Source organism: Ochotona curzoniae, unplaced genomic scaffold, assembly GCF_017591425.1.
Source record: "Ochotona curzoniae isolate NIBS_2020 unplaced genomic scaffold, NIBS_Ocur_1.0 contig_78, whole genome shotgun sequence".
NCBI lineage: Eukaryota > Metazoa > Chordata > Mammalia > Lagomorpha > Ochotonidae > Ochotona > Ochotona curzoniae.
Genome location: NW_024466559.1, coordinates 2,231,421 through 2,257,133, shown reverse-complemented (window position 1 = coordinate 2,257,133; position 25,713 = coordinate 2,231,421). Strand labels below are relative to the sequence as shown.

The following is a 25,713-nucleotide window of genomic DNA, read 5'->3' as shown; positions in this document are numbered from 1 at the left end:
CAAATTGTTACTTTTCTTTTCCTTTGGTCAATGCATATTACAATTTGAACTACCTGGGGTTTCTTTATCAGAAATATTCTTGTTGAATATTTATACTTAATTGAAACAGTTCCGAAAGGGAGGTTTTGTTTAAAGCATATTAACAGAAAGTGGTGTGTAAGACATTTGATGAAATATGAAGTTCAACAAGAATGATTAAGTCACTTCCCAAGTGGTTGTCATTTTAAGCCCTGGTTTACCTGTCTTGCTCTTCTGACATTTCATGTTGAAGGATGTCTGTGTTGTGGCTGACTGTTCAAGTCTGGTGCTGACTGCTGTTCTTAGCCATCACAAAATGCTCAATTTGTGTAATTGGAGCTTCCTGCTGTTTTCGGAAAATGGTGGGGGAGCTCAGCTTTGTATATTGTTTCCTAAAGTATATTAAAATAAAAAAGAAACTATTGCTACTATAAAATTGTCTTGGCTTGCTCTTTCCTTTGCTGAGATGTTAGTTTGTGTGCAGCAAGGTCTTTGGGCTGCTGGATGTTAGCACCTGCTTGGGAGGCTGTTGTTTCCCTGTCGGGACAAATGACCTAGCTCCACTGCCAGCACCACCTCCCTTGTTCTGCTGTGTTAAAGGTTTGGAAGGTAATAGCAGCACTTCTTGACAAATTGTAAGCAGTAGTACTCTGGGTGTTTTACAAAATACAGAAAATGTTGTTGTGTAACTGAGGTTTGTTTTCATTGAAAAGGCAGATTTACAAAGAAGGAGAGACAGACAGATCTTCGATCCTCTGGTTCACTCCCCAAGTGGCCACAACAGCCAGAGCTGAGCCAGTCTGGAACCAAAACCCTGAAGCCTTTCCAGGTCTCCCAGGCAGGGTCCCAAGGCTTTGGGCTTTCCTCCACTGCTTTCCCAGGCCACAAGCAGGGAGCTGGGTGGGAAGCGGAACAACTAGGACACAAACCAGAGCCAAGTGGGAATCACAGCGCTTATAAGGGGAGGGTTAGCCAGTTGAGCCATCCTGTCAGGCCCAACAGTTTGCTTTAAAGAAACCAGATTATCTCCTTCGCAACCATATGAACTAGTAAAGTCTTGAGGAATGAGGTGTTTAAAACCTCGCAATGAATGGTTATCCCTTTCATAAATCCTGCTTTTGAAAGACTTGTGAGAGGGAGTGGAATATTAGCAAGTCCCTTCACCCGGCGCTGCAGGGTTTAAGCTCCTGTTTTTGATGCTTTGGATGCAGATTTCAATGGCTGTGAGTGTGACAGCAATCTTGTTTATGTACAGGAGCATAAAAAAAACTTGAAATTAATACTTTCTGGCGGCCTTATGCAGCTTTCAGAAATGTTTTGAAACAGTCTCAGAATACTGCTTCCCACGGTGGAAGCTTAAGTCAGAAGCAGAACTGGGGCTCAGCACGATGGCTCAGTGGTTAAGGTCCTCGCCTTGCACACCCGGGATCCCATATGGGTGCCGGTTCTAATCCCGGCGGCCCCACTTCCCATCCAGCTCCCTGCCTGTGGCCTGGGAAAGCAGTCAAGGACGGCCCAAGGCTTTGGGACCCTGCACCCGCGTGGGAGACCTGGAAGAGGCTCCTGGCTTCGGATCGGCATAGTATCGGCCGTTGCGCCACTAGTTCATTCACTGAATACCCTCAATTAGCCCAGCCAATGTTGGCAGCCAGGACTTTCATCCTGGTATCCTTTACAGGTGGCAGGAATTCAAGCACCATCGTTCACCTTTTTGAGCACCCAACTGGACAACCAGGCACTCCAAGGTAGGCATGCTGGTGTTACAGGTGGCTGCCAAGCTGCACTGTGCCACACCACCCATCATTGTCACTGTGACCCTGGGTCAGCATTATGCTGAAACCAGCACACAGGCGCAGTGACCCCTCTCTCCATCTCCCTCTATCAGCACTGTGCCACGCCTCCAGCCCACTGATACCTGATTCCATTTTGTTCCATGGCACTTTGTAGACACTGTGCCACACCGCACCTGACCCATTCTCCTGCATGGCACTTTGTATGCTGTGCCAATCTCCCAGCCCATTGACAACTGGCTTCATCTCCACAGCTCTTGATCAGTACACTATGCCACACCGCCAGTCCATTGGCATAGTGACCCAGTTCTCTTCATCAGCAGTGTGCCACACTGGCAGCACACTGGCAGCTACCCCGTTCTCCTCCACAGCAGTTGAGCAACAACTGGAGAACCTCTGTGTGCTTGGCTGCCTGGGTGGCCTAGGAGATTTTCATGTTCATGGGCATACTCCAGCTTCTCATCTGGGTCCCGGTGCCCAGTGCGTGATCCAGCAGCATTTGAGCATCCATGCTCCCTGCCCACCTTCCTAACAGGAGCTGTGGAACTCGAAGGAGTGTTTAAAGGCTAAACTTCAGGCCCTGCATGGTAGCCTAGTGGCTAAAATCCTTGCCTTGCAAGTACCAGGATCCCGTATAGGTGCCGGTTTGTATCCCCACTGTTTCACTTCCCTTCTAGCTCCCTGCCTGTGGCCTGGGAAAGCAGTAGAGGATGGCCCAAAGCCTTGGGACCCTGCACCCACGTCAGAGACCCGGAAAAAGCTTGTGGTTCCTGGCTTCGGATCAGCTCAGCTCTGACTGTTGCGGCCACTTGGGGAGTGAACTAGCAGATGGAAGATCTTTCTCTGTCTCTCCTTGTCTCTGTAAATGACTTCCCAGTAAAAATAAATAAATCTTAAATATATATATATACATATATATATATAAACTTTGTCTCCTTCTTGGCCTGATCTGACTCCAGACTGCCTAGCAGACACCTTCGGTGCTCATGATCAACGGTGCCTTTTAGCTCCCAGTCATCTTCCTTGTTCCTGACATTGTGTCCATCCACGTGGCCCTGGAAGACTGGCCGCCTTCCATGGACCAGGTACATGCCAAAGAAGGAGAACAACAACAACAACAAGAAAAAAAAGTTATCTCCAGGCTAATTAACACTGTTCAAATGCATTTGTGATTGATCCAATGGGCTTCGTGCTGCTGGGAATAAATCATGCATTTTTTTTCTTGGCTGGTTTTTACTGCATTAGATCATGTTATTTTAACCCAAGGGCCTCAGGAAGTGCATCGTAAATTGAAACACTCAAATAATGATAACAATAATAATAAAAAGGTATGCGTGTGCTAATTACACGTGCTACACGTGGTAGAGTTCAAGGTTATGTGCCTGCCTGAGCACACAGCGCCCTCCCCTGGGAGCGCCTGGCAGGTGGGAGCAGCCGAGAGGCCATTGTACTCTGCACACCAGTCTGCTCCGGGCAGCTTTGAGAGAAAACACGCCTCATGACGACCCCTCCTTTGTGCTCATTGACTTGTTTGTGTGTTCTACAAATTGATCTTTTGCTGCTGGCCCTGACCCAAGTAGAACAGGCTCGTGTTTGGGACCACTGCTGCGTTGGACCTTGTAGGTGTGCTCAGTGGCAACCCAGGGAATGTGAGCAGGGAGGCAAGCACATCTCAATTTAAAGAGTAAGTCACATGAGGGGTTGACACTGTGGCATAGTAGGGTAAGCTTATGCCTGAGGCCTGGCATCCCATATGGGCTCCAGTTTGTGTCTCGACCGCTTCACTTCCAATCCAGCTCCCTGATTATGTACCTAGAAATGAGTCAAGTCCTTGGGTCCCTGTACCCATGCGGAAGACCTGGAAGAAGCTCCTTGCTGCTGCTTTTAGTTCAGCCCAGCACCAGCCGTTGCAGCCGTTTGGGGGGAGAACCAGCGGACAGAAGACCTCTCTCTATATATCCCTTCTTCTCTCTGTCTAAGTTTGCCTTTCAAACAAATGCACTTTTTTTTCTAAAGTTATAGACAAAAAAAGGAGAGCCATATGGAGAGCTTCCATTGCTGGTTCACTCCCCAGATGTCTGCAACAGCCAGCGCTGCGCCAGGTCGAAGCTAGGAGCAAGCGCTTCACCCAGGTCTTCCCTGTGGGTGGGTGGCATGGACTCAAACATCCGGTGCATTTCCTGCTGTTTTGCCCAGGCCATTACTAGGGAGCTGTAGTGGCCAGGACACAACTACCCCACAGGGGATGCAGGTTTCACAGGCGGCTTTACTGTCACACCACAGCACCGGCTCCTGTAGCTGGGGAGCCTGCTTGTACAAGCCAGCATGGGGTACCTCTGGTTTGGGTGACATCCACCTTTGTCTTCATCCTTGGGGAGCTGGTACCTTGGGACTGGGGTGGTGGCTTCTCACAAGCTGCTTGATTCCTCAGAGGTAAATCTCATATCTTCTCCACCTGACAGAAAAACCAAAACACACTAAAAGGAGGGAAACCGTGGACCCACACAATGGCTCAATTGGCTAATCCTCCATATTCATGCACTGGAATCTCGTGTGAGCTCTAGTTCATGTCCCGGCAGCTCCACTTCCCATCTAGCTCCCTGCTTGTGGCCTGGGAAAGCAGTCGAGGACGGCCCAAAGCCTTGGGATCCTGCACTCATGTGGGAGACCTGGGAGAGGTTCCTGGCTCCTGGCTTAAGATTGGCTCAGCTCTGGCCATTGTGATTACTTGGGAAGTGAACCAATAAATGGAAGATCTTTCTATCAAATCTGCCTTTCCAAAAAAAAAAAAAATCTTCAAAAAGAACAAAAGAGGGAAATCATGCTGGCATCACAGGCTGAGACCTTCACACTCCTGAAGGTTCCCTCTGCAGAGCCGCGGCAGCCACGTGCAGAGAGGGCTCCTGGGACAGGCTCTGTGCTCTGAGCCCGGCCTGCCCATCACCCGGTGAAGGCGTCCTGCCTTCTCATTCTGAAAGGAGAATGGGGAGGCTGGGGGCCATGAGAGGGAGCAGTGAGACGAGAATGGGGAGGCTGGGGGCTGTGTGTGTTAGGGAGCACCACTCCATAAAGTCACCTGTAAAGAGACAGGAATTGGAGAGTGGCATGGTGTAGTGCTGGCACGAACGGGTTCAAGCAGATCCACTGCCCTTTGTCTCTCCAATGGGCTGCGCCCACAGGGCAGGCGTGTCTCATGAGACCCCCCTGAACTGGAAGGCCGGCAGTAGTGACCCCACACCACAGGGACGCCTGCCTCATGGCGTTTCAGCCAATGGTGGGCTGTACCATACAACAGGGGTTGCCTAAGCTGATGTCGCCTGGCAACACCGTAGTTCTCTTACATTGGATATGCGTACTCATCGACTCTTCCAGCGACACCATCGACTGCCCATGCTGTTCTCAGAATAGATCCCATTGTTGATGTGGCTGTAGCCGTAGAGTTGTTAAACCAAAGCCAGGTCCTCCATGGGCCGAGATCCGCTTTGCCCACCACTCCTGCTCTCCCCAGCTCATCTCTTTCTAGCTTCTGCTTCAACAAGTCCATCAGAAAGCCTAGAGCCACCAGCATTCTTCCTGTCCTTGCTCCTCAGATTCTTGCTAGGGCTTTAAGCCCAGAACCCTTGACCTGCTCAGTGTGTTGGGACCTGGGAGACCCCATCCCCACCTGTCAGCAATGTGAGGAGGGAGGCAGTATCCTGTGATGGGGTGTGAGTCTCAGGAGGACTGAATAGCTTTTTAATCTCCCTCCCAAGGCTCCTGTGCCAAGAGTCTTTGCTTCCCATTTAACAGGCACACGTAAGGGAATCCCAGATGACCCATTAGTGCCAGAGTGGTTAAAGGCAAGCAGTGATGGCTTTGTGTGTGCACATTGAGCCTAAGGAACAAGCCCGAGCCCCTTTAGTGCCCTTGGAGGTCCAAAAATGAGCCTGACCCTTGGCTTAACTTTTTTGGGAAGTTTCCAACACTGGCTATTGGAGGGGCCAGTGGCTCTCGTGGCAGATCACTGCCTGCCAAGTAACTGCCAGGACCTTTATTTGTTTTGCCAATTGCAGACAGGAAACCAAGGAAGCGATCAGAGGCTTTAAACATAGAAGCAGAGCTGTCCACCCCACCCAGCGGGTGCCTTAAAGAAGCAATCATTTGGCTAGAATCTTCCAGAATGGGACACTTACAAAGGAAGCTGGGTAAAGTCCAAAGCAGAACACACAGAAGCCGAGCAGCAGGGGAGCCAGCTCCTCACACCGCTTCCGTAGAGTGTCCCTCCTCTCAGAGACAGCCAGCTCCTGTCGGTGGCACAGCGGCCCTGGGAGGAGCCCAGCAGAGCCCTGTGCAGAGTGGCAAGCCGCTGTCACCCTGGAATTGGGGTCATGCAGCAAATCCATCGGCAGGTCGGCCAGTTGGAGTCCTCCCGATGCCTCCTGGATCCAAGGTTTAGCCTGCAACACCACCGTGCTGGCCCCACAAAACCGTGAACACAGTGCCCCACCCCGAGCTTCAGAGCAGTGGTGTGGCCCTTGGCGGGGTAGGGAGTAGTGGAGAGGGGGCGTCCTTGCTTTCAGCAAGACGTGCTGTGATGCCTCCTACAACGGCAGCTGCGGATGTGGTCACACACCACTCTTGGTGCACAGATGGCTCTGAGGTGAGCTCGTAGGGACGGGTAACGGACAGCTGGAGGCCAGCTGTTTTCCCGTGAATCTGTCCTACAATTGCAGGTGCCCATGCAGTGGTGGTCGGTGGCTTAGAGAAGAGGAGGATTTTGGCTTAATTCTCCTCTTTGGGGGTGCGGCGGGGTTCCTATTTGATTCCTCAGGTCAATGTGGTGAAAACAAGTCACGTGTTTAGATATTAGCCATTAGGAACAGTGCTGGTTCTATTCATTTAGCCATCCTCATTCCGAAAAGTTTAAAGCTGGGACGGGTCCCTTCGGACGCGTGCACGTAGCAAGCATATGTGGTCAGATTCGGCTCCTCTGCTTCTGATCCAGCCTCCTGCTGATGATGTATGCCCTGGCAGGTGGCTTAAGTGCTTGGGTCCCTCCCCTCCACATGGGAGACCCAGTGGAGTTCTGAGCTCCTGGCTTCAGCCCAACCCAGCCCAGCCCAGCCTCCCCCACCCCCCCGCACACACCCTTGCTGTTTTCTCTCTGTCTCTGCCTTTCAAATAAAAATCCATAAGCAACTAAGGAACAAACCAGGGTCACCCCAGAACACATAGACCCGACAACGGCATGGAGACAAGGACCCCTGATGCCTTTATATCCCTTGCTCGTGGCTTATGCACGTCTGTCCAAAGCCGTGCGGAGACCGTGCCAGCAGGACATGGAGACACAGTCCTTAAAATATCCAGGTTAAACATTCCTACCAACGACCTTGCTGTTTTATCAACAGCAAACGCGGGCCAGCAGCGCCCTTGTCCCTGTTGGGCGTGCTTCCTTCTCTCACCACCAGAGGGCGGAGCAGACACACGCGATGGGACCGCTCCCTCCGCACCTGCAGGTCCAGAGGGTGCAAGGCTGCAGAGGGAGTGGTCCCAACTACAGCCTGATTCGTTGGAAGACAGCAATGGCAACAGACATGGATGTTATCCTGTGGTTACACTGGTGTGAGTGTGTTGTGGGGAGGAGGGGCTGTTTTGTTTTGGGGTTAGTTGATTTTTCCCATAACTTTTCAAGAGCCTGCAATGTGATTCTGTATGTGCCAGAAGGGGAGAAGGGGCGGGTCTGACAATTTGCCTCAAGAACCCTCTGCTCCCCAGCGCGGCCACTCTTGCTCTGGGCAGACTGTCCAGGAAGGGGGACTCAGTGGAACATAGTGCTGCTAATGTGATCTGGCCCAGGTCCCAGAGTGCCCCAAGAAGGAAGTGCAGCAAAAACTGCAGAATGGGGCCACCGCACCACAAGGACAGGCAGCCAACCTTGGGAGGCTCATTCCCCTTTGCTCTTCCTCATCCGGACTCCTTTGTGTTCTTTCTGAAGACCTTTTTGGGGGGTTGTTATTTAAGATTTATTTTGAAAGACAGAGCGGATCTGTATACAAGTCTCTGACGTGGATGCAGGGTCCCAAGACTTTGGGCCGTCCTCTGCTGCTTTCCCAGGCCACAGGCAGGGAGCTGGATGGGAAGTGAAACATCAAGTTTATGAGGCCATGCACATAGGAGAGCTGGTGCCGCAGGTGGCAGCTTAGCCTACATGCCACGGTGCCAATGCCCATAGGCACTGTTTTGACACCTGTTGGGAAAAAGAGGCAAGAACTGCCCTCAGCCAGAGAAGGTTTGGGAAGACCCATCTGCATCCGGAAGTGAGAAGAGCTTCCTGGCTGTCTTCATGCAGCCCTGCCTGTAATTACCTAGGAACCAGTTTTGCCAGGTTGGTGAGGGCTGGGCACTTCCCACATTTCCGTGTGCACTTTACAAGGCTTTTCTGCCAGGGTCTGGGGCCCCAGGCTCTGCCCCTCTGCTGCTGCCTACTACTTGTCCAGACTCACACATTGATGACGCAGCACTGCCATCCTCCGAGATGACAACCGGAAGCTGCAGGTGCCTCTGCCTACGGAGGGTGCTCCTGGCCCAACCCTGAATTGTGTATCCCCCGAGGGACTTTCCCCAGGCTCCCAAAGCCACCCACTCCGGTCTCCATCCTCACCCTCAGGCAACTTGGCCACTCTCCTTCTTTTTTTATGATTTATTTAAATTGTATTTGGAAGGCAATTAAAGAAAAAGAGACTGAGGTCTTGCATCCATTGGTCACAATGACTAGAGCCGAGTTGACCTGAAGGCACATGGGTACAGGGGCCCAAGCCTTTGAGCCATCCTCTACGGCATATTAACCACAAACTAGTTTGGAAATGGAGCAGCCAAGATTTGAACTGATACACATTTGGGATTTTGGCCTTCTACGGAAGATTAGCCTACACCACGGCGCCAGCCTCTCTTCGTTATTGGATGCCTAGCTGGCTCTTTTTTCCTGGCATTTGCCGGTGCTGGCCGTGTCTCCTGCTGTCCATTGCATCCTCTGTGTGGACATGGTACTGACGCCTTCAACTTGATGGCTCCACTTCCTTAAAAACCTTTCCAAGGAATTGCCCTCTGTGGAGTTCCATTTTCTAGAATGATCTAGAATGCCCCGGGTCGCTTTCCAGGCTGCCTTGTGTGGAGCTTGGTCACCTGTGTTTGGGCGGAGAAGTCGTCAGAGGCCCACAGAGCAGTTCCGCCTCAGCCGACCAGAATGGAGCAGCTGACCACTTCACTGGCCCTTTGGGCTCCTGCCTCGTTTTCAGGAGGTGGGGCGGGTGAAGCGGGAGAGGTGTCTTTCACCAGGACCTGCAGGGCATCCTGGAGCTCTCTCTGTTGCTCCTGTCCTTCAGGACCAAGGTCTGCAGAGGTTGGACCATGCCTGGCCCAAGTCACGTGCTGGTCCATCCTGGCCCTGGGATGGGGGGTGCACTCCCACTGAGCTGCCCGCCTGCCCCTGCCACGGCACAGCCACAGCAGGCTCCACACCTCCAGCTGCCAGGACCTCACCAATCACACATTACTGAGCAGCCAGAGATGAGTCACGGGGCCAGCTGTGTTGCTGACAGCCCACGTGAACATGATCACACCGGTTCGTGTCCTGGCTGCTCCACTTCCCATCCAGCTCCCTGCTTGTGGCTTGGGAAAGCAGCAGAGGCTTGCCCAAGACCTTGGGACCCTGCACCTGTGTGGGAGACCCAGAAGAAGTTTGTGGCTTCTTGTTTTCAAACTATTGTGGCTATATTGGGAGTAAAGCAGGGGACACATGCTCTGTATACCCCTCCCTCTCTGTAATGCTGCCTTTCAATTGGAAAGATTAATCACAACGGAATCACACACACACACACACACGTACACTCACAACCAAACACAGGCTATTATTTTGTAAAGTTAGCGCATCCCGCCCACACGCAGGCTCGCCTCCTAAATCGCTCTCCGTGTCTCCGATCCTGTGACGCTGCGTGTGCTGGCGTCACCCCCTGATGCTTCAGGACGTGGTGGTCACAAGTTAAGGCCATTGAGGCCTTTCCACTCCTGTCCACCACACTTTCCCACTACCATGGAATCCTCATTCATTCATTAGGAGAGACAGAGCGATTCCATCTGCTGGGTCATGCCCCAAATGCCCACAGCCACAGGGACCGGGCCAGGTGCCAGATGGGAGCCAGGAGTGTCCTCCAGGTCTCTCATGTACGGTGGTGACAGAGCCCCAAGTTACCTGAGCCGTCGCCTGCTTCATGTTCCCAGGGTGTGCACTTTGAGCTGGACCCTGGAAGCCAGGCCCTCTGACAGCGACGCACTGGGGACAGAGCTCTGGTGGGTGCGGGGCTGACACACACACATGCAGGGCCTGCAGCCCCAGGGCCGGGAGGGCGGCAGCCGGTGGGCGGGACCCGCGGCGGGCGCGTCTGGTCCCGGCTGGCGGTGCCGAGCGGCGCGGAGCGGCTTGGCGCCCCGGCACCATTACCTTCAATTATAGTAATTGGTGCCTCTCTCCAGCCTTTGCATTTCCCCTAAGGGACTTCTCGCTCGGATCGCGCGCCTGCTCTCTTGCAGGCTCTCTGCCGCCGAGCACGCTCCCAGCACTGCGGGGGCCCAGCCCTTCCTTGCCCCGCCCGCCCCCAGCCATCTTTCCTGGGTGTCCTGCCCCGCCAGGCCCGGAGGCCACCACCGCGGGCTTACCTGCGCACGGGGGGGGGAAACGCAGACAGACGTGGACAGAGGCACCTGTTGTATACCCAAACCGGTACCTACATGCACTAGCATCTCTTCTTCCAGTCCAAGAAAGGACCGCGACGCGGTTTGGGGAGGTGGGGGTGGGGGTGTGTGCGCGCTGCAGTGAGTGGAGGGGAGACAGAAGGAGACAAAGACATTCGGCTGGCTACGGGGCCCTCCCCTGCGCCTCTCTTTTTCTTTGCGATGCTGGCTGGTGATGGAGGCTAAGAGATCTTAAAGTTCCAAAAGCTTGGACTGTACTTTTCAGAAGTCACCTCTAACAGACATGGGAACACACACACACACACACACACACACACACACACACACACACACGCCTCTTTTGCTTCGACTGGGACTGGGGCGCACAGATTTCTGAAAAAGCCTAGCCTCCTTTCTTCAGCAGTGACTTGGACAAGATGAGGAAAAGTTACAGCACTGCCGCCCTCCCCGACCCGCCAGGCAACCCTTAATTAACCCAAATGGCTCGCCCCCAAGAAGGCAGGTGGGTTAGGAGCGTTCCAGGGGCAGGGCCGGATTCTGTGATCTTACTGAATCACGACTGGTATGGTCGTAATTTATGAGGATTTTATTGGGAAATGTGGCCGTCGGGTAGTCCAGTCAGCCACGTCACTGAATTGGAAATGGGTGATCTTTCCAGAGTCTTTTTTTTTGAGATTCATGATTCTTTTATTTGAAAGTCAGAGCTACCCCCACCCCTTGCATCTACTGGTTCACTCCCCAAATGGCTGCAATGACCAGGGCTGGCCGAGGCTGAAGCCAGGAGCCAGGAGCTCCTTCTGTGTCTTCCATACAGGTGCAGGGGTCCAAGCCCTTGGGTCACCTTCTGCTGCTTTCTCAGGGGCAATAGCAGGGGGCTGAAATGAAGCGTAGAGCAGCAGGGACTCAAACCAGAGCCTATATGGCATGCTGGAGTCGTGGGCAGTGGCTTTAACCAGTGCCACCAGTGCCAGCACACTCTAAAGTTGTATATTTGCAGAGTATCCCCTGCAAAAGAGGCTTGAGCGTGCCTCCTTATATCCTGACAGGGTAGCCTGCCAATTGGTCTCCCCTGGTTCCTGTACCATCCTGCTTCCCCGGATCAAGATCCGTGCTAGGCTGAGGGAGAGAGAGCGGGAGGGGATGGCATGGCCCTAGCCAGGTGGAATGCTGGGTTGCAGTGGCATAGCTGGGCATCTGGCATCCTCAGCTGTGGGGAGAAAGAAACCCTATAATCCCATAGGAACTCCCGCCCTCCCCTCCGCCCTGGTCTGCAGTGCTGGCCGGTCAGCACAACCTGTGTTACTCCAATGGCAGTCTCTCAGGCAGCTGGTCTCCCCGCACATCTGTCCACGACTGGCAGGAGGCGACCCTGAGGACCAGAGGTCATTCAGTCACTTATGAAAACAGCCTGGAGTTATGTTTTTCCATGCTAAGGTGACTTGGAGGGGAGGGAGCCAGGCAGGACGATGAGGTAGGAATAGTTGAGCTGGAATAATCTTTCATGGCTGCACTGGAAGTCCACCCTGTCCCCAGTCCAGGCCCCCCCTTTCCCTTGCTGTACCCAAGTTTCACCCACAAGCAGGAAGGGGAGACACCATCGTGCCCACGTGTAGTTAAGCTCCGGACAGTGGCCCTGGGCAACTCCCAGAAAGCCTGACACATGCTAAGCCCCACGTTGGTTGTCTGTCATCAGGGCACTGCCCCTACGTCACAGAAGGAGCTGGCAACATGGGAGGGTCCTGCCTCTTTGGCTCTTGGCTTCGGGCTCCTAGTCTGGTCTCTTCCCCTCCCCTCTCCTGATAGACACCTCTCAGGTCCATCACGAGGAGCGTGCCCCACACTCTGGCACATATGTGTGCTTCTCTCTCCCTTTGGAATAAACCATGCTCTCGTGTGTGTGTGTGTGTGTGTGTGTGTGTGTGTTGCATTAATTCCTTTACTTTGGAATCTTACCTCTGTGAGGGCAACAACTTAGAATAAAAACTGAATGCCTATGCCCATAGCATATGACTTCTTTCTTTTTTAAAAAAGTGTATTAGTGATGATGTTTACATAGCTGATCGGGGTGGGAACCGTTGAGGCTCAAGGAGGTAGTGGGTTTACACAATTGTTTACACAATTGTTCTTCTTCCCATATCTGGAGGGGGAGAGGAGGGGTACAGGAGGAAAAACCGCACCCAGTCCCCCAATTGCAGCATCACCCCGGGGATTGGGGAATTGCCACCCGACGTCATCCCAAGTTCCCCAGCGTGGAGCGTTTTCTGAGGATTCAGCTCATGTGTTTTCAGAAGTTCTGAGACGCTGCTGATAAAACTACTCCACGGATGAGGAAATCCTTCCGGGGTCGATTGGCTGTCATAGTCTGCCTCTGAGTCTCCGCTGGCCCAGGAATTTGCCGTCCAGCTTCCCTGGGGTAGTTGATCGCTTTGTTCTGCCCTCCATCCTCAGCAAACCAATGGGTAGCACATTATCTCAACCTAAAATTCATCTAGGGTCACACAGACAGGTATGCAAAGAACCGAGAGCACGAGAGCAGCATTTTCTTGTCTTGAAGAGGTTCTCTTTGAGTACGACACAGCCCCAGAAACGATGCTTTCTCTCGTGGGGCTGCTGTTACACACAGTGGCTCACCCCTCCACCTGCAATGCCAGCTCTCTTACAGGCACTGGTTCGTGTCCCAGCTGCTCCACTTCTGATCCAGCTCCCTGCTAATACACTGGGAAAAGCAGTGGAATTGGTCCAAGTGCTTGGATCACTCTCATGTAGGTGGCCAGATGAAGCTCCTGGTTTTGGCCTGGCCCAGCCCTGACTGTTGCAGCTATGTGAGGAGTGAATTAGTGGATGGAAATTCTGTGTCTCTCTCTCTTTGTAACTCTGCTTTTCAAATACACACACAAATCCTTTTTAAAAATTAGGAGTTCAAGAAATCTATTGTATAGCATGTTAAGTATATCTAGTGATGACAGTAATTTTTTTTCAAAGACTTATCCACTTTTGTTGGAAAGGCGATTTACAGAGAGACGGAGATACATAGACAAAGATCTTCTGTCCACTAATTCACTCCCCGAGTAGCCACAGTGGCCAGAGCTGAGCCAATCCAAAGCCACAGATCTCATCCAGGTCTCCCAAGTGGGTGCAGAATCCCAAGGCTTTGGGCCATCCTCCACTGCTTTCCCAGACCAAAAGCAGGGAGCTGGATGGGAAATAGAGCAGCCGGGATACAAACCAGCGCCAATATGGAAACCTGATGTAGACAAGTTGAGGATATCAAGGCATGAGGACTACATTCTTGAAAAATATAATTGGTGGGAACTGTCTATTTTCTTTATAAAGATTTATTTGAAAGCAGAGTGACACAGGGAGTTTACTCCCTACACACCCACGACAACCAGGGCTGGGCGTCGCCAAAGCCAAGAATCAGGAGCTCCATCCGGGTCGCTTGCATGAGTGGCAGCATGTCAGAGACTGTGTCATTACACTCTGTCCCCAGAGGCATCAGCAGGAAGCCGGATGGGGAGTGGGGCGTGCCCAGGACTTAAACCAGGTACCCGCTGTGGAATGTGAGTGTCCCACATGGTGAGTTAACCCACTAGCTAACCCTGGTGATAGAATTCCAGGACGGTGAGGAAAGAACAGATGTTAAGTGTTCTTAACTCAGAAGCGATAATGGTGTGAGGTGTTACATTTGTTAATTACCTCGATGTAGCCACTCTGCAGTGTAGATACACTGCAAAGACATCACAGTATACATAAATGCCTGACTTCCTGTCACCAGCTTTAAAAGCCAGCCTCAGAACAAGTCGGGCCCACCATGGTAGCCTAGTCGCTAAAGTCCTTGCCTTGAACTCACAGGGATCCCATATGGGCACTGGTTCTAATCCTGGCAGCCCCGCTTCCCATCCAGCTCCCAGCTTGTGGCCTGGGAAAGCAGTCGAGGACGGCCCAAAGAATTGGGACCCTGCCCCTGTGTGAGAGACCCAGAGGAGGCTCCTGGCTTCAGATTGGCACAGCTCCAGCCATTATAGCCACTTGGGTAGTGAATCACTGGATGGAAGATCTTCCTCTCTGTCTCTCCTCCTCTCTGTATATCTGACTTTCCAATAAAAATGTAATAAATCTTAAAAAAAAAAAAACAGTAAAGGTCAGCAGACGGCCTGTCAGGGTTCCGGGGGGCTCTCTGAGATCTGCATGGGAAGACCCAGCTTTGGGGGAGCACGGCTTAAGGGCAAGATAGGTCACCTGCGCCATGACATGTGTAATATAGCCCAACTTCAGGCTATCCAGAGAAAGTACTGTACTAACACCTGTGCATTTTGTTTGCACGGAAATGATTCTTTAAATCACCTAAATGAGGCATTTTCAACTGAGAAGAGAGAAAAACCAAACACAAACCTTTCCCGTAGCATTCTGTGGGGCAGGTATTTGCATAAGACAAATCGTTAGATTTGAAGCACGAATTCATCAGTTTAGCTTTCAAGGAAAAACACGAACGGAACCCAACTGCGTACTTGACATTATATTGGCAAAGCCAGCAGGTCACTGAGTACTTTTGTAAAGTTCCACTGGCCTAGATGAGGCTTGTAGTGACAACCAACTAGAACAAGAGGGTTGTGCGACCACCAAGCATGACATCAAACGCATTTGACACTGGTTATCAACAACATCCGTTGGCTTCCTAAAGCAACGACTTCTAAACAGAGAAGACTGGGGCTGTTACAAGAGTGGGGGTTCCGACCAGCGGCTAAGATGCCTGCACCCCACATCATTCTGAGCTAGGTTTGAGTGCCAGGTTTGTCCCCACCTCCGGCCCCTGTCATTGCTCACCCTGGGGGGCAGTGGTGATGGTCCAAGCACCTGAACGGAAGCTGTGCTCTCACACAGGAGTCCTGGGATGGCGCTCCTGGCTCTCAGCTCCAGCCTGGCTGCCTCAGCCATCGGGAGTGTGAACCTGCAATTGGACTATACTCTCTCTCTGATTCTCAAATCAATTGAAAATGAAAATCTTCTTAGATTGATTTGAAAATGAAAAGCTTGACTCAGCAGCTGGCCAGCCCATGGTTTATTGCAGGGCCTGGGACATCCTTGCTGGAGGCAGCACTTTTGGGAATATGGGCTGCAGTGCTGCCCATTTTTTGCCAGGTTATCATGGTACCTGCCGAACTTGGCAGGTGGCTCCTTTCTCCTTTTTCCACTTTAAGGGAGAAGCAAAACAAAACAAAACTTAAAACAAAACTAACCTCCCCAAACAACAAACAATCCTCTTCCTAAGCCACCGAGGGACCCACTCCTGAGCTGGGTTAACCTCTCACCTTTGACATCATCTAATGCTAGTGAAGGTCAAAGTTGAACTCCCAACTTTGACTGAGAACAAATGACTAAAAACACTCTGCTACTGGGAGCTCGAAGTGCTACCCCGGCTCTGTGCGTTCTTCTTGCGTGCGTTTGTGGGCTGGGTAGAGACGTTAGCTTCTATCATGAGCCTGCCAAGAGCTGTTTGCTGCCCAGGAACTTGGGCACGAGTGCCTGCCTACTCTCTGACTACAAGGCACCAAAGGGCTCATTTTCATGGGCGTTGTGAAGAGAGAGGCCTTGATGCAAGAAAGGCTCTGGAACTTTGAAAAACAGAGCAGAATCTTAGTAAGCAGAGTTTGATAGAATACATATAGCTTTGTTAGCAAATGAATCTAGCGGGTACAGAATAACTTAAGCATGTTTCATAATGCCCCCCGCCATGCAACATGGTGGCATAGCAGGCCATCTGCTGTGCACAGCAGCGGCGTCCCATTTGAGTGCCAGTTTACGTTCTGGTTACTCCCCTCCCCATCCAGTTTCCTGCTTGTGGCCTGAGAAAGCAGGGGAAGATGGCTCAAATAGCCTTGGGCCCCTGCACCTGCATGGGAGACCCGGAAGAAGCTCCTGGCTCTTAGCTTTGGATCAGCTCAGTTCCAACCATTGTGGCCACCTGGGGAGTGAACCAGCGGATGGCAGATATCTCTCTGTCTCTTTTCTCTGTAAATCTGCCTTTCAAATGAAAAAAAAAAAAATCTTTTAAAAAAAGATTGTATTCCAGTGGTATGTAGTAATTATATAGTTCATGTTGTCAGGGATAGATCACATTTAGAAAATGGTGGTCACAAAACAAAGCTGTTACAATGTCTGATTGTTCCAGTTATGTCAAGGAGACCTCCTCTTCTGCTCCTTGACACAGCTTGTTTCCAGGTGTATGTTCAGAATCCCCTTTATAAGAAATGGGATGTTGGTTATGGATTCTGTGATTTAAATTTCAAAGGACAATAGACTTGTACTAGTTCTCCCTATAGTTATTAACCTACCACAGGAAAATCATAACCGAATTATGGACAGAGCACAAGTAAAGTTCGTTCGAGAAGCAATTCGCCTTAAAGAGTATTAAATTGAATTTAGATTGTTGCCTATTCACTCACCTATTGATATGCCTCAGACTTTGCATATATCCCTAAACCAATTTTGATTTTTCCACATTGATTTGAACACTCTCATTCACTTAGCTGGAAAGACCGCATCTGCTCCAAAGCCATTAGATCAATGGCAGACTCGTCTCTCTTAAAGCTAATTTGTAGCCATTTGGAACATTTGCCCATTAATAATAAAAACCAAGAGGAGTTGAAATCACTATCTGAAGAACAGAGCCCAAGTTCTTCTTCCAGACGGTATCTGGAACAAACAAACAAAAAGCATATAATGCAGAGTGACAAATGACTTTGTAGAACCTAAGTCTAGTTTGGGCCCTTTGAGATGCAAGTCAAAGAGCTTTTAGCAAAAAAAACAGGGACTTTAGAACTTCCTGTACTGGCTGCAGTGCAGAATCTAAGCAAGGGGCAGGGACACAGCAAGTTGAGCCACCGCCTGGGCGTTGGGGGGGGGGGGGGAAGCATCCCACGGAGGACCGTGGGACCACCACGGTATCACCTCCACTTCACATCAGTCTCCTGCTCTTGCGAGCCCTGAGAAGCAGCAGGTGACCTGAGTGCTGAGGTTCCTGCCTCCCATCCCCAGACGGGGCTGCAGTTCCTGGCTCCAGGCTTGGGCCCCAGCCCCAGCTGCCGCGGGAATTTGGGGGAGCGAACCGAGCCATCTCTTTCTAACTCTCCCTTTCTCTCTCTTTTTTTTGGAAGAGTGAAGCCCGAGGGATGCGAATTCTTTGACTATACAATGAACACCCTTGCCACTGTTGTCATTGTCTCTTGGCAGACAGCATGCAACTGCCCTGAGGTTCAGAGTTTGCATAGTTTTTTGGGGGGGAAATGAATCAGCGGAGACCCAGAAGGCAAGAATCTAATCGGTCCTGCCCAGCTTATCTACAGGGCAGACTCTCAAGTCCATTTGGAAAGATCCACGGCACTACAGCTCCGTTTTTCAGTTCGTCCCTCCCCTTGCTTCACAAGTTTTCCGCACATCACCCAGCCCCCTGCTGGGGTGATCTGCTAATCCCGACGTGGAGCTGGTCCTGCTGAAGGGAGCCCCTCTGGATTGCAGGAACCGCATAAAGGGGAAGACTTGACCGGGCCAGGCCATCCCTCCTCACAGCATTTTAGACGCAAGGCAGTTCCACTTTCCTGCTTCAAAAATCGGGCTTGCATCTCCAACCAATCCCTTCCTGCAACTCCCCAGGACTTAACAAAGTCAAACGTAACAGGACCTTTGTTTCTGCAGCCCTTGGGACTTCTCCTATCTTCCCCCTTTGCATTCTTGCAAACGTGAGGAGGCCCCCCTTACCCCCCCCCACACACACACGCCGGTCGCCCCCTCGGGCCCCCTCATAAATGAATGAGGCTCTCAGGCAGACCCGGGCCCGGCGGCGGGGCTGATATCGATCAGCGCCGGCCAGTGTGTTTGCCTGCGATTGTTTGGGGGCTGCTTAATTGAGTGTCAGGCCCGGCCAAGCGTCGTCTTGCTGGCGCCGGGAGCTTTTGGATTTGCTAATTTTCGTGATGCGTCTCCGGCCGGCTCCCCGGGCCCCTAGTGTCTACCCCGGAGAAGCCAGCAGCTCCCCGGCCCTCCACGGCTCTTGTCTGTCTGGGGCTTTATTGATCCTCTCCGCCTCGGCGGCTCGAGGGGGAGAAGGAGAGCTGCGGGAGGCAGGGAGGACAGAAGGGCAGGCAGCGCACCCCGTCTCTACCTCCTTTTCCCCTTGCCACGCACGCCTCACCCCCGGGGTAGGTCACCCAGCCCCGGGTCGGGGGCGTGAAGGAGGCCACGGTCGGCTCGAGGCTGGGCTGCGAGCGTCTCAGGGTGCAGGGTGCAGGGTGCAGGGTGCAGGGTGCAGGGTGCAGGGGACGTCCACTCCGGGCTCCCCGCGCGTCCAGAAGGCCGGGGGCGCACGGGCCTCCGCCAGGGGGAGCGCAGGGGACGCCAGCGGCCCAAAGAGGCCGGTGCCAGTGGCCGCCGCGCGCGCGCGCGTCCCTGTCCAGCCCGCCCCTGCCCGGTCCGGTCGCCAATCGGACAGCGCCGGGGCGGGCCCGGGGCGGAGCGCCGCGGCTCGGGGGGCCTCCCGCGCGGGGCGCTATTTGAGACGCGCCGCGGCGCTGGCCGCGGCTGGGCCGGGGGGTTCGTGCGCGGGGTGCGAGCTGGCGGCGCGGCCCGGCGGCGCTCCTGGAGCTCGGCCTACTGCGCTGAGCTTCCCCCGACCGCGGCGGCCACCGTCCCAGCGCGCCCCATGCTGCTGCGGCCGCCGCCCGGCCCCTCCTCGCCCCGGCGCTGACGGCGGCCCGGAGCCGAGCGCGGCGCGCCCCGGGGCTGGGGGCGGGCGTCCATGGAGCGCCACTCCAGTTACTTCTTCGTCTGGCTGCAGCTGGAGCTGTGCGCCGTGGCTGTGTTGCTCACCAAAGGTAAGTGCCGGGGGCGCGGGGCGCGGGGCGCGGGGCGCGGGCTCCCCCGGGCTCTCCCGCTCCCAAGCCGGCTCTGGTGCGGGGGGCCGGTGGCGGCCCCCTGTGTGTACTCGCGGCTGTCCCGGGGTCTGTGTGAGGAATGACTGGAGTGTATGCGTGTATGTGTGCTTGTGTCTCTAGGCGTGTGTGAACCTGGCCGTGTGTCCCTGGACCCGTGTGTGTGTGTATGTGTGTCTGTCTGTCGTGTGTCTCCATCAGTGTGTGTGCCTGCGTGTCCCTGGGCCCGTGTGCGTGCGCGTGTCTATCTCTTGTACGTGTTTGCGGGTCTCTGGACCCGTGTGTGTGTGTGTGTCTCCATCAATGGGTGCGTGTCCCGACCCGTGCGTATGTGTGCTCGCGTCTCTACCTCGCCTATCTCTGTGTTTGAGTATCCCTGACCTGTGTGTGTGTCTCTCCATCAGTGTGTGTCTGCGTGTTCGTGGACGTGTATGCGTGATTATCTCGTGGGTCTCAGTCAGTGTGTGAGTGTTTCGGAGTGTGTCTAGGTGTGCCATTGGCCGAGCCAGAGGATCCTCCGGGCTGTGGTGTGTCTCGGGGCTGTGGCCCCGCTGTCCACGCACCCTGGACTCGGAGAAGACAGTGAGTCCCCTTTCCTCCCCAAGTTTCGCCTTCCTAGACGGCTGGGCTCCGTCGGAGAGCCCTTTGGTGAAAGGGCGCTTTTTTTTTTCTCTCTAAATAGGAAGAGTTTCCTAGCCCGTTTCACCCCCTACTTTTCTCTAATTGCTATGTAGCAGGCATGAGGTTAAAGGATCAGCTACCCCGGCGAGGGCGATGTGCTACAGTATTTATTTATTTTGGAAGGAAGGGTGTAATTAACCCTAAATAACAGCCCTGCGCGTCGCCGAGGGCAGCCTGCTGCCCTATCAAAGGCCGGCCGAGCGGGAGGGACGGGGCTGACGCGAAGTGGCGGAGACCGAAACTGCGGGCCTGATAATGATAGCATTAGGGGATCAGACGGCACGAAGCCTGCACTGGCTCCCCGTAGCCATCTTGACGAAAGCAGACATTTTTCTGTAGTCACCACGTCCAGGAAGCAGCAAAGGGTGCACACAGGAGCATTGTTCTGCGTTTCTGAGCCCTGGCCTGCAGCGGGCCCAGAAACTTTCAGGGAGCGGCAGAAACGCACTTTGAAGCCGGTTTAACACAAGCAGCCATTCTCTGGCTCCGTGTTTTTTTTTTTTTTTTTAATTTTCTTTTTAAGCCGATGTTTGCCCTTTCCCAGTTACTTATCCCAGCGTTTCACGGATGAGCGTGTTCTTGGTCCTGGCAGAGCGGCTCTGTAAACGGGGACGCGGCCGCTGCGAGGCTGTTGGCTCTCCTGTGAATTTGCCTTGCCCCGGCTTGGGGGCCGAGTCTGTCTCAGGCGGGCTCTAGGCAGACAGCGTGGAAAGGGGGGGGGGGGTCAAGCACAGAACTTGGGCAGAGCAGGGGCTGTAGCCAGGCGGGCAGGAGCTGAGCAAATCAGAGGGTTCCACGTGCACCGGTCTGGAATTTGGAGAGATAATTCAATGAGACACCTTCAGCAGCAGATGCGTAGGGAAGAGCGAAGGTTGGAGGGTCTGGAAGTGGAGGAGCCTTCTGCTTGTGTTTGCAGCGGCTGGGGCATACAGGGTTGGGGGGTGCTGGGGGAGGGGCGGCGGTCACTGGAGGAGCCAGGTTACCCCCGACAGGAAGCTGCTGGGCCAGCCTGTCACGGGAGACTCCCCTAGCCCAGCAGCACACAGAATCAGTTTTTATAAAGGAAACTTGTAATCACTTCCTGTTGGGGAAGTTGAGGTTTCCTTTACTGGGCTTTTTCATTCAAGCCGCGGAAGACTTTTTAACCCCCTGTTACATCGCTTGTCGACTGACAGGGCATGCTGGGGTGGGAGTCGGAGGAGAAGTTAGCCCTTGTGTTACGGGGCCTCCCCACCCCCCCTTCCCATTTTTATGGCTTTCCATTTGGGCCCGACGAAATTGACTTTGGCAAGCAAGCCACTAATTGTAAAGTGCCTGGTTCCTGTTTTACAATACCCCGACTCAAAGCTCCTCTTTGGGGCAGGATCTTTACAGGCCTAAGTTTGCCTTTTTGGAGAAGTTGCAAATGGCTGCCAGTTTCCTAGTTTTCAGACCTGACCTCAGCAATTTCTAGATTGTTGTGTTTCTGGTTAATAACTTTATAAGGTGTTAGCTCAAGCTCTTAAATCTTGGCATGGTCCTTCGGGATAGTAAACAATTCAGTAGTTCCGATCAAATATTTATACTGACAAAAATGTTAAAAAGCCTGAAGTTCTGTCGTACGGTCGGCTAGGGTCAGACTGGATACAGTTTTTCTTGAAAACAAAAAGTGCCCCTTTCCTTCCAAAGATTGACTTTAACTTATTTGAGAGAGTGAGTTAAGAGAGCGAGCGCTCCCGTACACTGACTGAGCCTGGGACTCCTCCGGGGTCCCCCGTGTGGGTGGTAGTAAAGGGCCCCCAAAGCACTTGGGCCATCCTTGGCTGCTTCTGAAGGCTCATCATTGGGGAGCTGGATCAGGGACCATGGGGAGGTGGGATGCCAGTGTTGCAGGGGACCTCGCCCCGAGGCTTTGCAGCCTGCATAGCCTGGTCTGCCAGCCTGACAGTAGTAGCTCTGTGTGTGTGTGTGTGTGTGTGTGTGTGTGTGTGTGTGTGTGTGTGTGTAGGCTGACCCTTGGCATAGGCTGCTCTGCCAGCCTGATGGTAGTAGCTGCGTGTGTGTGTGTGCGCGCGCGCGCGGGCACGCACATGTGGAGGCTGACCCAGGGCTGACATTGCTGCTTTGCAGGTGAGATCCGCTGCTACTGTGATGCTGCTCACTGCGTGGCGACCGGCTACATGTGCAAGTCAGAGCTGAGCGCCTGCTTCTCCCGACCGCTGGATCCTCAGAACACAAACTCCCCCCTCAGCCACGGCTGCCTGGACTCTGTCGCCAGCACGGCCGATGCGTGCCAAGCCAAACAGACGCACAACCACTCCGGCACCAGCGTGCCCACATTGGAATGCTGTCATGAGGACATGTGCAATTACAGAGGCTTGCATGATGTGCTCTCTGCACCCAGGGGAGAGGCCCCAGGTAGGTGGGGGTAGCTGCAGCCACGCTCTGTGTGTGTGTGTGTGTGTGTGTCTGTCGATTCTGTCGCTAATGGGATTAGAGACAGGGGAGAGGCCCATTTCTCTTGGAGTGCCTTTTATGTCTGCATGAGCATTTGCTGTCTGCAGAAGAGGTCTGGCCCGTTGTTTTCAACATTTGGAAGACCGTAAGAGGCCATTCCTTCTCAGTCTGTAAACACGTGTCTGGGAAGGGGTCCCTTCACCGGATGGTATTTGTGAGACTGATTGATCTGGTTTTCTTTCCCGATCACGCGGATGGCCCTGGGAGGGGCTCCCTTGTTCCACCCGAGTGGGGATGAGGAGGACCCCCCGATAGACAGCCTCATGGTTTCGCTTGTGCTGCTCTAGGTGCCAGCGGCAGGTACCAGCACGACGGCAACAGGAACCTGCTGAGCAAGGTGCAGGAGCTGAGCTCGTCCAAGGAGCTGTGGTTCCGCGCCGCGGTGATCGCCGTGCCCATCGCGGGCGGCCTCATCCTGGTGCTGCTCATCATGCTGGCCCTGAGGATGCTGCGCAGCGAGAACAAGAGACTGCGGGACCAGCGGCAGCAGATGCTGTCACGGCTGCACTACAGCTTCCACGGACACCACTCGAAAAAGGGCCAGGTGGCCAAGCTGGACCTGGAGTGCATGGTGCCCGTCAGCGGGCATGAGAACTGCTGTCTGACCTGCGACAGACTGAGGCACGGAGACCTGCGCAGCGAGAAGGTCCTGTCCCTCGTGCACTGGGGCATGTGCAGCGGGCACGGCAAGCTGGAATTCGTATGACGGGGGGCCCCACCCGGCGCACTCGCTGGCGCCGGCTTCTGCTGGGACAGGCGCACTTTACAAGAGTCACCTTGGAGAGATGGCAGGCCCCTGCCCGCCACCAAGGAGACCTGGGGGACTCCTCCGGAAGGATTATTTGCACAGCCTGGAGATGTAGTGTTGGCTTGAAAATGACAAAAACATTTAAAAAAAAAATTAAAAAGTGAAGTGGAGCCGCTGTACACGCTGTTAGCAGGGTTGTTCACGGGAGTGGGAACTGAGTGCTTCGGTCAAGTACGTGTGTGCTCTGGGCGCTCTGACACCCTGCCTTAGTGTAAAGATTTTGGAAAAAAATATATATATATATTGTGTGAAGTTGATAGTGTCTTTTGTGTCAGTGGGCATCTGTTGAGAGTGGAGGTGTGTCTGTCGCTGCTCCCTGCTGAGGCTGCAGCCTGCCAGCAGCACTTGCCATGCGAGCAGGCTCCGTTCCCTCACTCAAACATGTATGTGTGTTCCTAGCAGTGAGAACACCGCGTTACTGTAAGGCTCATTTTTTTGGGTTTTTTTTTTTTTTTTTTTTTTTTTTTTTTGCTAAGTTGGCTTAGCATAAGTAATCTTTATTAACTTGTTTATCGAGCTGTTTTGGTAAAACTGTTGCAAATACGTGAGCTCTGCTGGAAGAGAAAAGAAAATAAAACCCAATTCATTTTTTTTTTCAAACAAGATGAAATGTTTTGGGCCCCCCCCGAATTGGCCAGATTTTATTGTACAACAATCCAAGTTTTCAAACCTAATTTTTTGGCATGTTATATACTTTTATTTAGAAACTGCTTGCAGTGAGAGTTAGATGCTGATTGGAAGTCAGATATGACTGGGTTTCTCGCCTTTAAAAGCTCCTTTTGGTTGATGCAAGCGAGTGGGATGTTGGTGCTAGCCAGTAAGTACCACAGCTGAGCAAGAGCTGAACCCTCCTGTGAGGCGTTAAGCCGCCAACCTGCACTTAAGCCTGGTCACGTTCGTGCGGTTTTCCATCAGGTGGATCCTGATTATGTAAGGAAAATAATTTGTTGTCGAGGATTTTTTTTTCTTGATTCTTCTATATGTTTGAGGTGTTTGCTTAAAAATGAACCCATGGCCTACGTATTGGAGTATGCAGTTTTCTTTGCAGATGTTTTGGGCATACTTTCTTGGGGTGCATGCATTTTGTTTGAAAGAGTGACAGAGAGGGAGAGACGGAGATCTTCTATTTGCTGATTTATTCCTCCAATGGTTGCATTGGTCAGAGCTGAGCTCATCTGGGAGACAGCTTCTTCCAGGTCTCTGACATGGGTGCAGGGGCCCAAGGCCTTGGCTCATCCTTTGCTGCTTTCCTAAGTGCATAAGCAGCGAGCTGGATCTGAAGTGGAGCAGCGGGTACTGCAGGCAGAAGAGTAGCACGCAGAGCCGCCACACCGGCCCCTGCCATATTTACTAGAACAGTGAATGAGCCGAGTCCTTTTGACAAAAGAGTCACATTCAGGGAAGAATCTAGCATGAAAAGAAGTACCTGGATGATTAAACGCATAGTGAACCTGTGTCCCCAACAAACCTGGCTATAGCATGAATGCGCATTTTTATAAATGATAGTGTTTGTGCTGTGGTTTCTGGGGCCAATTGCTCGGTCTTCCGTGTGGCTGTGTTTGGGGGACCCGAAGACGATCCTGGCTCCTCAGCCCTGGCGTACAGGTGATGCTGGATCAAAAACTTGATGGCTGGTTCCACTCCAACCGTAGATTGCACTCTGGTTCTGGTCCTTCTCGAGAGGGGGAGACTTGGTTCAGCACCCCAGCCCCGCTTCCTCATCAGCCTTTGGAAGGGGTGTGTGTGTGTGTGTGTGTGTGTGTGTGTGTGTGTGTGTGCAAGAAAGCATTCCTTCCAGGCTCTGGTTGGCTAGGAGCTCAGCGAGGCCCTGGAAGAAGCATCAGTGCAGAAGGAAAAGCCAGCTGCTGGGCTTGGTGCACATGGTCACACAAGTTAACAGGTCAGGGTCTTCCTGCTATTGTGCGTACTGGCTTGCCTCCTGTCCCCAACTCCCCCGCCCCACAGGAAGGGTGCTGTGTGTGTATGGTCTTGGGTGTCTGGGGCTCCAGTGGCAGCTGCATCCTAGCTCAACGTGCCCCTACCTAGCGCCAAGCTCCCTCTTTGAGGAGCATTCATTTCATACTTAAATGTGTCCTCAGCAAGCATTCTGCATGGGCTCTGGCAACCCAAAGGGCAGAGCGCAGCCTCCTCTGCTTTGCACCGACCCACCTCTGCTAGGACCCATGGAATGGCTTTGCTCATTCTGAGATGTCCACACAAGGTGGACTCTCCATGAAAAGCTTCCTGCACCAAAAAAAAGGAAAACAAA

At 53.0% G+C, this 25,713-nt stretch overlaps 1 protein-coding gene across 1 annotated transcript; it reads left to right on the top strand.

Annotated features, from left to right (window-relative positions):
- Positions 1-19,298: 19,298 nt before the first annotated feature.
- BAMBI (BMP and activin membrane bound inhibitor) lies at positions 19,299-23,687 on the top strand. Its single transcript, XM_040992527.1, has 3 exons — positions 19,299-19,402; positions 22,250-22,537; positions 22,924-23,687. Exons 1-3 carry the CDS (start codon positions 19,327-19,329, stop codon positions 23,340-23,342), a joined length of 783 nt encoding a protein of 260 aa, XP_040848461.1. The 5' UTR covers positions 19,299-19,326; the 3' UTR covers positions 23,343-23,687.
- Positions 23,688-25,713: the final 2,026 nt, after the last annotated feature.